The sequence below is a fragment of the Manacus vitellinus genome, unplaced genomic scaffold (genome assembly GCF_001715985.3).
Source record: "Manacus vitellinus isolate BGI_N305 unplaced genomic scaffold, ASM171598v3 scaffold_49_pilon, whole genome shotgun sequence".
NCBI lineage: Eukaryota > Metazoa > Chordata > Aves > Passeriformes > Pipridae > Manacus > Manacus vitellinus.
The window spans coordinates 2421533-2435003 of NW_021940603.1; the positions used below are offsets into that span (position 1 = coordinate 2421533).

The window sequence follows — 13471 nt, forward strand, 5'->3', positions numbered from 1 at the left end:
AATGCAGGAAGGAACAAATTTGGGTAAAACAGTAGTTTATGTGCTCACCCACAATATAAATCCTCTCCTCCGTTTGACTCCTATTATTTGCTATCTTCTGTCTCTAAGTGGATGTCTACAGATTCAAAGTCAAAAATGTTTATAAGCTAACATATCTAAGAATTTCTGATTCTGAAAATGAATGTAACAGAAAATGAATGCTAACCTGTACATGTGAGGGATACCGAGGAATGAAGCATTTGCACTAAGCAACTTTGCTTAGTAACTGCACTTACTCGTATCTGTTGAGTACTAGCTCAGCATAGTTTAATCATTAGATTACCTTAATAGTTTTTGTGGGTTTATATGGGAATTCAAAGGCAATACACCATGACAGAGTAAGATCCAACTTTATTAATCCAACTATTAATGCTCAAAGTCAGTTGTGAAAGTTATTAGGCCTGATAATATTCCCCAGCTTAGTACATTTGGGGGCAATTCACAAATATTTGTAGCTGTTCAAGGAAATGTTAACTTTTTAGCCTCCAAGGGTGACTGAAATTGTTTCATCTCAGAAAACAACACACTTCTTTCTCTGGCTTTCTTGTTTTTCCAGTCAAGATTAGATATTGCTTTTTGCAATCTGGTGATAACCACAAAGAGTATAATACCACAGCCCGTTAACCAAGCTGCTTTATCAGGCAATATTCTCAGTTATCATCCTCTGCCTTCCCTTGGAGAAATATAAATGCTGAGGGGATATGAGTAAACCATACAATTTCTGATTTTGGTATGTAGCTATTTTGTTCTGAAGGTTATAAAGGACAGAATATTGCAGGAGAACATAATGTCCTTTTCGTTATTAGCGGAACAACCCCTCTATGACAGTGAGATTAATCAGCAGCACCTGTATCTTGCCTTTCTTTAGGTCACACTGTAATGTCTCAATGTCTCTTTTATTAAAGGCACACTAATACAGAAGATAGAAAATTCTCTTTCAACTCAGACTGAAACAAGTTCTTCCTCTCCAAACATCTGTATTGAGACACACAGTGAGTGGCAGCTGAGGGCAGAGGTGCTGTGGCTGCTACATTTGCACCCTCCACCGACATCTAAGACAGAGCAATGCTTGCCTTACAACATTCCCAAACACTGGAGTCAGAACATAAAAATAACACTCCAAAAGTACCACTGTAGGGCAAATGTTGGTATACATCATCTCTTTTGTTGTATATAAGAGCAAAGATTTTATTTTTGAAGACTGGATCCAGATTTCACCACAGCATAATCAGGAGCCAAGCACTGGAACAGACTAAGGCAGCTCTGCCTGAGCCTTCAGTTGCTGCTGTTTTCCCCTCCTGGCACACACTATCAAGAGAAAGAAACACTTCACCTTTTATGCCAAGCTACTTTTCTTAGAAAAGTAGGCCTTTATAATTAACCTTGTTTGCCCCTGTTTTGATAATAGTGTTACCTAAGGTTTGCCTGATTACAGACGCTGAGCCATGGCTGGAAACCTTTGCCAGGGTTTGGTGGACACAGCTTGGCCAGGCAGGCAGTTCCTATTCTTCATCCTCCTCCACAAGCAAGAGCAGAGGTACACTAACTCAGAGCACTGAAAACTGCAGTTTCCTGATGGTAACAGAACCAAGTAGATGAAAATGTAGGATTTCTCTAAAACTGAAGATTCCTGCAGGATAAATGGAAGCCATCATTTATTCCTTTTAACTAGGTAGTACATAATCTAATTTGTCATAAGCACACCTAAATTTTGCTTACTCACTGCCTGATCATCCTTAAACCTAAGATGAATACTTCTTAGGTCACATGCATATAATTCTGTAGGAAACTTCAACAGAGAATGGTGATTCATGTGCCATTAAAAATATGGAAGGTACACAAGAAAAGGTAAGGGAGTAAGACAAATAAGAGTGAGTCTTGCCTTAATTTAACTCTTCTCAAAAACTCTAACCAACAATATTGCACATTTTTCAGACTACATACTCTTTGTTCTTGAAGAGTAATAATAGACAATGGAGCTCCTCTGGGAAATGCAAAAGCCTTTGAAGCCTGAGAACACAAAAATGTTCAATTTTTCTTTAGTTTTATGCTATGGTTTCTGTAATCTTACACTTTTTCTGTACTCTGGTATTTTCCTTTCATTACTTGGTCATTCACACACTTTAGTTAGTGATTTAATCTCTTTGTGCTATGAAGATTTAAATTCATGTGCATAGCAGCACCATCTTCCTGAAAATTAAAGCTGGAAGAAATTATGATTAAAATATTCTCATCACCGTTTTCAGTTATGAGACAAGAGAGATTTATTAAATGAAATATTTAATAAAACCAAATCACATCATTGACCATGTATTTGCTTTTTCTCCAGTAACAGTAGTGAAGTCTTGCACAATTCCAGCCTCTAGTGGCAAGTCATATTGTCCCACAGCCAGAGATAGTGACTTTTGTCATTTACTGAAATAGTCATCAATATGTTATCAGAGCACTTGGCATTTCCCAGTGAGGTCTAAGTGCAAAACCATTTGATGCTGGCTCTGCACAATGCTTCCCATTCCCCTGTTGGCTGTTCCTACTGTGCTGCTTTGTGTCAGGTGCTCTGCACCTGAAGGTACATAATGTATTTCACGGACAAATGAAAGAAAATAACTTTTTTCAAAGTAGTTCATGAACATTTTTTGTTAATGCTACATAGATTTTTGACATGTTGCATTTAAAAAAAATAACTGCAGCTACCACCTTTCATCTATGTTATTGATTTCCTGTCTGCAGGAGAAACACAGCAGTGCCAGTTCTGTTTTTCTCCTGCTTCCCTTCAGAGTGTTGTCTCTATAGATGGTGCAGCAAACGACTGCAAAGCTCTAAAAGCGCACACCGAGCTCCATCTCAATCCAGCAAGGCCCTGCTCGTGAGAATGACATGTCATTTTACAACTGTAATTATCATTTAAGAAGGATTAAACAATGGAAAGTCATTTTTTTAGGTCAGATGACACAGGAAAATCCAATTTGAGCTGTGTCCTGTACAGTGTTTAAAAATAACACCAAAGAAAATATCCCAGAACTTTTGGTCACACGTGGCAATATATCCAACTAGGTATCCAACAGCTTCTCAAGATAAAGCATTTTCATCTGTCCTAAGTATCAAAGTGATATAAAAACCTCTGATAAGCAGTTTGCAGGGGAAATTTTCATCCAATGAAGTGCTGATGGAATGAACTAATGTTGATGTCACAGCCAAAGTCTGACATAGCTGTGAAGGGACATTCTGTACTCTTGTGGTCTGGGGAGGAGGCTGCACGCTGCTGCCAGGAGGCTCCAGCCATGCTCAGGGTTTGTCATCTTCTCTGTCCTGTAACCTCTTTTATCTCCTCAAATCTGTGTCTGGTAGGTTGGTGACAGAGAGAGAAACCACTGAGAAAACAACAAACCCAACAGAAAAATCAGTGTTTGGATTCCTGGATTTATCCCAAGATCCTGTTGCTGGCCATATTTAGCCACACTGTACCTAGGTCATGATAAAGTCTTCTTTGCTTCCATTACTGTCAGCATTTCCACTGCTAGAATAGCTAGGAAAGGGGCTTAGGATTGGATTGTCAAGTTTTAGATCAAAGGTAAGCTGCTGTCAGATAGGAGCAGATCTTAAATGTTCCAATGCCTTATTCTGAATCCTTGCTCATAAGAGCAATGAGTAACGATACAGTGCAGGGAGTAGTGGAAAAGCTGCAGGCCATGCAGCTGGCAGTATGTGGGAGGAGGGGTAGAATCAATATTTTGGACAGTGCATATTGCTTCATTTCTTAGGCATGGTGGATATTTTTTCCTACTGAAATAAAACTGTATACAAGTAATACAAAAATAGGAGGAGCTGTGTATATCCTATGCCAGGAAAAAAAAAAGGAGTAAAAACCAGCACATCCAATTCACTTTGTGCAAGGATCAGAATCGATTCTAAGACACTCACTGTTTAAAGTAATGTGTATAATTGATTTATCCCCTGTGTAATTTTAGCAAGATGCAATTGTACATAACACTAATGGCTTGCCATTCAAAATTGGATTTGTTGCATCTGGTTCTCAGCTTTTCAGCTGATTCTTTCTGATTGTACTTTCTGCATTCATAACTCTCAGAGCTTTTCAGAATTCTCAAAAAGCTGAAATGCTAAACCCATCCAAACCCATGTTTCCTACAGAACTTCAGTGTGCTAGCAGTGCTTTTGTGAATAACTAGCTCAAAAGCTTCTGATCAGCCTCAGATTTTAGACGTGAATCCAGCAATGCAAAATTCGAAGTTTATGACAAATTATATGGCAAAAGATCCAGGAGATCTCATCTGCTGTCACTGTGTGAATGTGCTGAGCATTTCACCTGCAGTGATGCCAAAAGAGCAGGCAGGGTGAAACAAGGTAGGAGAAAGGAAACAGCCCCTCTTTACTGAGGCACAGACAGGATGAACTAGAGTTTGAGAGAGCCTGAGACAGAGCCAGGAGTGGACCTCTGTTCTCCAGACCTCAAGGGGAGTTACTGGAGGGATTTTCTTCCTCACTTGTGGAGAGCAGTTTGCAAAAGGTCAGAAATACCAACAGAAAACTACATGAAAGTCTCCCTCTTTTAAACTATTAAAAAAAAGTAATCAGTGATTATGCCAGTGAGGAGCTGGGGAAAATACAGTGCTGCAGAGAGACAGGGGGCACTAAATTTGGGAGACTAGTCCCAGCTACAGTGATTCCAGAACAATGCTTGAGCCAACCAATTTATGAGAAAATACCTACAAGCCAAAAAGGACAGAATGTGCAGGGTAAAGAAACAAACCAGCTCAACCAGAAGGATCAAGTAAAGACATATTGATGATCTTGCATTTTACTAGACAGGTACAATGTGAGTCTTCTCATCCTGTGGGGATCCCTACTGAAATTCCAAGTATTGGAATGTTAGTTGTTTTTTTAGCAACAAAGTCTTAATTCCAAAACCTACTCTAAACTAGATTAAGAGCTGTGAATTCCATTTGTGTAACAGAAGAACCTTTCCTAAATAGTTAAATAAGCTTCATGAGCCATGTGATTTTGTAACAGGGCTTTATCCTGGCCTCGCAGTGGTATAAATCAAATTCTGTCCAGAACAACCAAACTTCATATAAACTAGAGAGGAATCAGTGTCACACAAGGCATTTTTGTTAATTAAAACTGCAGTTTCAAACAACTTATCTCCCCTCAGTAGGATAAGGCACATGTAACAGGTGCCTATGAACAGTCCTTATGTGGCTGTCTTAAACATTAATTGACTATATTTTCAGGAAGCTACTTCATATGGTTAAGATGGATGATAGTTCTGATGAGTGAATTCTACAGCTGCCAAATCCTCACCCTACCCCACCCCAGCAAGTCTTAACTCTGACTAGAACTTATAATAGTTCCAATAAAGGAACCCTAAATACCCATTTGATAACTTATTCACAGTTATATTCTGCTTGCATTCAATTTTTTTAACTAACTGGTTAATATTATTATTCCCATATTCTGTTTGCCAGCTCCCAGTCATTGTCATGTCATTTCCCACTCCAATGGCAGAAGAAAATTACTCTGCCAGAGTGCAAAAGGCTCTGAATGACCAGAGCAGCCCTCACGTGCTTGGCCAAATACGCAGCTCTAATGCAACTCCCACTCTTTGCAGTTATCCAAGGAATTCTGCTGCTCTATATTTAGAACATAAAATCTTCCTTGAGTTTTTAAACAGCCCTTAGTCTCTGTCAGCATAGTGTGAGCTAAAGCAATTCAGTCAAATGCTTGAACAGCAGAGAGAAATTACAATGCACAAGCTTCCTTGGACTTCAGCAGCAAAATGATTAGAAAAGTAAAAATTCTAGGAAAGTAATTTTTGCATCTGAGCTATCCCATTTTCAAGCTGCTTTGATTCACTGGGTGCAAAGACTTGGAATGTGAAACTTCAGCCTTTGTTTCAGCTTTTAAGTTTTTTTCAGTTAATATTTTTGTAAATTTTTTACTATATATTATGCAAATACACTTTGAAGGCTTATATTTTCTGCTTAGTGTCAAATCCTGCCCTGTTTTTATGTGTGCTGGTACATACATTGCAGATGACTCCTCAGTTCCACTGTTTATTACTGGTGGTGAAAAAGGAAAGCAAAATTACCTGCTGATGAATGGGATATACTCTCAGAGATGGTTTTCAATTAATTGTTGTTTCAATAAGGTCTTGCCTCTTTTGTGCACAATAAATTTTTCCCACACTAATGTTTATACACATGAAACGAAGTTTCATACTTAGTGCAGTACCTGAGGCAGTCATTAAATTAATCATGATGAGAGATTACAGACATTATCTTTAAAACTGAGGAAATCTCACGATGAGACTGGAGCTTCACTAAGAATTAAGATAGCAGGATCAAATACTCAGTGCAGGAAATACCAAAGTCAGAGTTATCCATTTCACTTTAAATTTCTGTCTTGGTACACTATCCATCTGATATATGTTACCAATTAAAACCATGAACAAACTCTCCAGAGTAGCAGAAACTTTACTTCATGGTCCGATTCACATCTCAGGAGAAAAAATGTAACACAATATTAATGTTCTAAACTTCTTTCTACATCTTGTGCTCCTTGCAATATTTGCAAAAAATAAAAGAGGTTCCTGAATATGTCAGCTTTCATTGTACCTTTGTACTTCCAACTGCCAAGTTTTTAACAACCCTGAATATTAAGTATGATTAAACCTGCAGAAACACTTTGCTGAAATCGCCAAATAAATAGAGAAAGTGTCACTGAACTTTTCCCTAGGAGATGAAATCTCTGGGGGAAAGTTGGAGGAGCAGCATGGCAGCATTCTGGGGCTCAGTGAATGCAGGTGTCTGTATTCCTTAGCAACCCAGGCTGTGCTGCAGCTTGATCCAGCCATGCTTTCAGGAAGGCAATGATCCCAACTGCCCTCTTGGAAGTGCCTTGCACTGGGATTAGGGATCTCTCCTGTGTGGGCAGCTAACAGAGAAACTGCATCTTTAACTAAGGGAGAAACTTCTGAGTTTCTCAAGATTCCAAACTAGCACATGTTCACTTCCCCACAGAAACAAACTCTTAAAGAGTCACCTAAAACATGTGCATACAAGAAAGAGACAGTTCAGGGTCAAAAGAAGGACAAATTGAACCTCCTGAGGTTCATCCTGCTCAATTAGCTCACTGATCCAGAAAGTTCAGACAGGCTTCTGGGGGTGACCAACTAGAGAAATGAAAGAGCCTTCACAGAAATGAAGGAGAGAGCCTGTACTGCCACAGGAGTATCAACTCCCAGTGTCAAAACTTCAATTTACCTCTAAAATAATTATCAGCAAAGCTTTTTAGCCTTTTCTCACTATGGACAGTATTGATTTGAAATTACTGTACTTACACTCTACCCTGCCTGCCTCAAGGATATGTTCTACAACTGAAAGGTGAACACAATTTCAGTGAATTACACACAAGATGTAACCTGTTCACTGTGCTAACATTATGTTAACTCTAGTGAGATGATATATTCTTCATTAAAAGGAAAAATGATCCATACCTATAGGGTGAATTACCTCTAAGGTTGTTTTTGCTGCTCTCCTGATGATTGCTCTGCTATACAGATTAATGTTTAATGTGCAATTTGTCTTATCCATGTTACTTTGTACTGCTCATACATTGAGCTACTTGGATGAAACTTGCCCAGTGCTCTGCTCAGTCCACAACATAAATAACAATAATTGATTCCCAATCTCTCCCATTACACAGTCTGACTATTAATTATTAAGCCATTTATGGAGGCAGTTCCACAAGCTCCAGCTGAGCAAAGGAAACACCAAGAATGATATTCAACCTTTGCTTTTATGGTGGTTTTATTCATAACCCCACTCAGGGAGTGGTCCAGTATCTCTTACAGCCTCCATGACCCTGCTCTCACAGGACTCTTTCTGCATTGTTGCAGTTATTTTGCTGCTTAACAACTGCAAATTTTTCCTCATGTTTATCAGATTTGGACTGAAGTGATTTCAGAAAGACAGAGCTTCTTATACTGTTTTGCCTTTGACAAAACAGAGGCCTCATGTAGAAATCTTTAATTGGAAAATGGAACTATTAAGTGTGATATGTTGCTACAAGGCAAGCAGAGAACCAGGGCTCAGTGACCTGAACTGTACAGCTGCAGCTGGAATTTGTTCTTGGAGGCCATAAAGAGACATGGAGACCTCTGGAGGGTTTTGTGGAGTTACATCCCTAAGTCATTCTTAACAAAAAAACCAGTCAGGATTAGTGATTACCTCTGATTTTTTTTTTTTTTTTGAAAAGGCAAGAAGGTGCTGGTACCTTCTGCTTCCAAGGCTGAATAAACACTTTGCACTAGAGTAACCTTTGAAAGTAGGGTGAATTAGGTTCTACTCCAAATCAAATAGCTGCTGTAGTGGCTAAAATAATCCTCCTCTAGTTTCTTCTTTCTGGTTTAACATTTTGAATTCTTCCCTATCACTCAGTTTAGTAAAAAAGGGTAGAAAATTTTTGCTTATTACAAATAAGGAAATATTTAGGATATTTCTCAAGAAATCAAGAGTTGTGTGTTAAATCTATTCAGCACTTTGAAAGCAGGATTGGCAAGGACCACATTTCCCTGTCTTCTGAACCTGATTTTTTGGTTTTTACACATTTTGTAAGAACTCAATGCAGGCACTTGCTAGGCAGCCTCAGAGCACAAAGACTTCTTTCTGCCACGTAAAGGATGGTTTAGTCCTCCTTTAAATGGGAGTTTAATGGCATTTAAGTATGGATAATGCTTAGATGGAGACAGCTCTGTGCACACCAAGCCAGTGAGCAGATGTTCTGAACATTGCTATCTCCAACGGGAATTTAGCCACCTAAGTCAAATCCTTCTGTGGGCTCATAACTGTTCAGTGCATCTGGACCTCATTATCCTGACTAAGAGCCTTCCAGGAGTCAAAAATGCATTGTGTCATTGGGGTATTTCCCTGTTCACAAATCCATGTGCTCCTCCCTTCTGTGCACTTTGGATTCTGCACTCCCAGCACACTTGGGCCCTCTGGAACAAGGAGTACAGAGGGGTTACTTGAGGCATTCAGCACGTAGCCATTCTTTTTTTTCTGGTCTCCACAATCTTTCCCTTTCTTGCCATGACCTGAGCAAAAGACAATTTGCATATCCTAGTGCTAGATAAAAGTATTGGCTTTAAATGGCACTATCTTTCTTGGAAATCTATTAATTCTCTTTAATGTAGATGTAGAGTTCTCCTCTATAGTCCCTCCCGAGATAACTGTCTTTTGTTTATCAACTTCTTCACTGTAGAATATTGCCAGCATCATGCTTTCAAACTAAAAGGTGAGAACTTGGTATTCTCAAGTTTTTCCCCTGTTAATTGCTATTTATCAGTCATAAGATAAAAACTACTGTCTCCCTGGCAAGCAAAAAGAGCTCATAAGAGTCACAGCTCAGAGTCCTGTTTGTTCATTTCAATAATATTTGTTCCAGTAATTAATGTGTCTGCTCCAATAAATGCATATAATAATTTTTAAGTAATATATCTTTATAATTTTAATTAACTTATATAAATTTTTCGAGCACTTGGCCATTCTTACACATGGGGACTAGTGCCTGGTCCTGCAATCAGTGCATTTCCTCTGCCATAAAACATCATCCAGGGAAGAGGTTCTGAAAAGGAACTGAGATGCCTTTTTGACTAATGAATATCCCAGTGTAACTGAGCAAATTTTCGTTGAAATGAATTGAAATCAATTCTCACTGATAAAATTGCTTTGTGCTCCTGATTAAAATTAGTAAAGGCACGCCCAAAACTGTAGGTGCATCTTGGCCAACTGAGAAATACAGAAATAATTTTAGGAATAGCCCCCCAAAAAGGTAACAGATGAGCTCTGTGAAAGGCCTCAGATTAGTACTATTCTTTTTTTTTTGCCCGTGGTTACAGTTCTAATTCTTACCATGCACTTGCGATCATCCACCCCGGATAAATCCTCCTCAAACTCCTTTCCTATATCAAATTCCATGATGTAGTTTCTAAAAGTGCTTAGAGTTTTAATGATCATATGATCCCCATCCTGAAGGATTTCTTTGTCAGGCTTTACCAAGTTGGCTATTTTTCTTACGGCAACGTTGACATCTGAAAAAGAAAAACAATTATTTTGATCCAGAAAAGTTGTCCACAAAAATAAGCTTGTTGCTTTTTGGGAGAACTAAAAGGAACAAAGATAAATAAAATGTCCAGATCTTTCAGGCCAGCCTTCTCATCAGGAAAAAGTCCACAACTTAATTCTTTTAACTTCAATAAGTTAATGTTTCAATTTTCTCATTATGTGGAATCTTAAAAAAATTTGTATTGGGCAGTTCATAAGGCCCTGAGTACTTCTCTAGAAATACTTAACATCAAATACAAACACACAACATTGCATAATGCACAGTACTGATTCTTTATTAAACATAAAAATTTTCCTCTTTTCAAATTATGGTTTGAAATCTGCCCCCCCTTCAAGCTATGTAGTTTAATCCCTGTTAATGTAAGCTTCAAGATGATAAAAAGTAGAGGCTGCTTAAGGTGAAATAATTTTCCTTAAGGCAATTCTTAAAGTGCATTCCTGAAGAAAACATTTCTCATGAAAATGATTTATGACTATACAAAAACAAAATAGATTAATGTAAAGACCAAGGTGGCATTTATTGATTATTTATTGAAGAAGTACAAAGGGGACCTTACCCAGTGCTTTCAGATACTCCTCAAAATTGTCATTGCTGACCATTTTCCAGTAGCCATTGAAATCCACAGGCATCCCTACTTTAGGGAACTGTCAAAATCCAAGCCCTGGAACCGTGTGTTGATGGTGCCCCACACAGCTCACTGCCTTTCTTCGGGCAAGCTGCAACTCTGCTTTCTTTTATCTGGTTTTCAGCCCCCAGAGCTATGCGAGTCCTCCTAAGCCGATTAGTGCTGAAGTGCTGCCTTTAAACCCTTCCACAAGGCTGAACTCGGAGGTTCTAATGACACCAGGATGACTTGATTTAAACCCAATGAAACTTTCACCTTTCATGTAACTTCTGTGAGGGAGATCCATTTTAACCATATTACTCTTCATTTCTCATGCCACTCAGAAAAAAACCCTTTTAAATAGCTTTAATTTAGGATATCTGCCAAAGCTATACAAGGGCTTATCTTGTATGGTTTTTGAGGTAAAATCTTCTTTTTTGAATATGTTTCAGCTACTTTATACCTTCTTCTTTCCAGAAAACAATCATACAGACTCTTTCAGTGAAAGCAATTTGGGTCTGGCTTTACTTCAACTTGTTCCCCAAGCTCCTTAATTCTAGAGAACTACCAGTGGAAGCTGTTTGGCCAACTAAGGGTTCTAAAAGGGCCAGTGAAGTGGAAACTTGTATTAAGAAGCAGTGGTTAGCTGTGTATATTGATAAATGCTACATCACTACTGAACACATAATTTAAGAAACTTTGAAACACAAAAATAACACTTTAAGAGTTTTTATATTCTTTGAACGTGTCTTCTGTCAGAAATGAGAAATACTGATTCAGCACAACAGGCAACCAGTACAGAAGAGAACAGATTTTTCTGGCTAAAATTATGGCTCAAAGACTGAGTCCTATTAATAATTTAATTTATTTTCCACTGTTTATTTTCAAATGGAACAAGTGATGTTCCTCTTGGATATATTATCTACTCTGGGGCTTTGGCAATGACTTACCCTTACAGAAGACTCTGGATCAGAGAAGTAAAGAAACCCACTTTAAACACGGGGATGAGGATTGTCTGGAATTTGAGAATGCAGAGGCTCAAAAGTGGCCTAAGTGTTTAAGTGCTTGCATGAAAGAAAGATATATTTCCATCTCTTGGCCAAACTGCCAAAACTCAAGAAGTTTTTTAAGGTCTTATAAAGTCAAATTTTAGCATTAACATATATTTAAACATATCTGTATAAAGTTATGGTTCATTATATTGTGCTGTTTCATTTTCACGCTGAAACAGTCTGTAAGATTGCAGAATTACAATTTAGGAAAGCACTATGTTTGACCTTCAAGCATTACTAAAGATGACCATTCATTATGCAGATCTCCTTTTATTTTCACAAGGAAGCTGTTCTTTTTATATTTTCAGCTGTGCAGCTGAGCATCCCCCTTTGCTTACGCACTGCCACAGGAGGATTCCCTTGTTTAAAACACCACAGGATTTCGAGACATTTGGGACTGATGCGCTTTCTTTTTATTAACAAGAACCAACTTTCTGAAGAAATGTCAGTGGACAAACTGGCTGTGTGTGGAGAAATCAGTCCCTCAGGGGGGTTCCTGTTGGGCTCTGCAGTTTCAGGGGCTGCAGCAGGTCCCCTTCGTTCCTCCTCTCGCTCCCCTCGGTGTAGATGTTGTGCTGGGCGATGTAGGATATCACCGAGTCTGGCAGTAGGTATTTGACACTCAGCCCCCTGCGCAGGGCAGAGCGGATCCGGGTGGCACTGATTTCATTCTGAATCCATTCTTTCACCAGGAAGATGTTGTGCTGAAATTGAGTTAAAAGGTCTGACTCCTTGATATACTGAGAGGGATCAGAGCCAGCCCGGCTAATACAGACCAAACCAAACTTTTCCACTATTTCTTTGATGTCTTCTTCCTTCCAGAGATTGGGGGTCTTAAATGTCTGTAGAAAATCAGCTCCACAGAGCAGCTTTAATTCTGGTAGAACTGGAAAGACAACAGGAAATAAGAGATGTCTATCCTTGCTCAGTTTTCTAGGAAGTTTTTACTTAAAATTGGTTTTAACTCATCACTTCATACCCACCTCCCCCCTATTTTAAAAATAATTTAGCTTTACTCCAGTTTGGTTTTGGTGATTTTTTCAAAAGGCTGCAAGGAAAAAATCAGTTTAGATTTTATGTGTCTCGTCACAATTACTTTACCACCTACTTCGTCATCACTCAGCATATCAAATATTATCAGTACAAAGGTAAAGGAGAATTCTTCCTCCACTCAAGCAAGCCAAAAAGGGGGAGAAACAAATGAAGAGAATTATGACAAACTGTATCTAATCAACTGCCTTACAATAACCTAGTTAGAAAACCTACCAAATTTTATTTCACTTTTAGACAAATTTGAATGGGCAGAATATTTTACAGATATTTCGTGTCACATGGCCATGGCATTTTCACTTTGTATCTTGTAGGAATGACCAAGGATACTGCACCAGTACATTTTTTTCTGTTTTCTCTCCATTTCTTATTTGCTCTCCACTGCCTAAGCCCCAGCACAGAACTATCTCTTTCCTCAAATCATTTCTATGTAACTCATCATTATTCCATCTGAGTATTTTCCAAACACTGCCCAGGTATTTTCACAGCCTTGTATTCACGTGAATACAAATGAAGGGGAAGGATGGAGGTATTGCCTCCATTTTACACTTATTTGTGGTTGTAGGTGGTTAACACATCTGCA

The 13471-nt window shown here is 38.6% G+C and overlaps 1 protein-coding gene across 3 annotated transcripts in view; it reads right to left on the bottom strand.

Moving 5' to 3' along the window:
- LOC103753858 (retinol-binding protein 1) overlaps nt 1–13471 on the bottom strand; it is a 41252-nt gene that overhangs the window by 5887 nt on the left and 21894 nt on the right. Inside the window, exons 1-2 of one of the 3 annotated variants that reach the window (XM_008919610.3) lie at nt 10739–11726; nt 9969–10147 (exon numbers count right to left, since the gene is read on the bottom strand). In XM_008919610.3, the coding sequence (XP_008917858.1) occupies nt 9969–10147; nt 10739–10811 (252 nt within the window). In that variant the 5' untranslated portion in view covers nt 10812–11726. Of the gene's footprint in view, nt 1–9968; nt 10148–10738; nt 11727–12217; nt 12725–13471 lie in introns of those variants that run through there. The other 2 variants (XM_018080054.2, XM_029962673.1) reach the window with 2 other exon arrangements.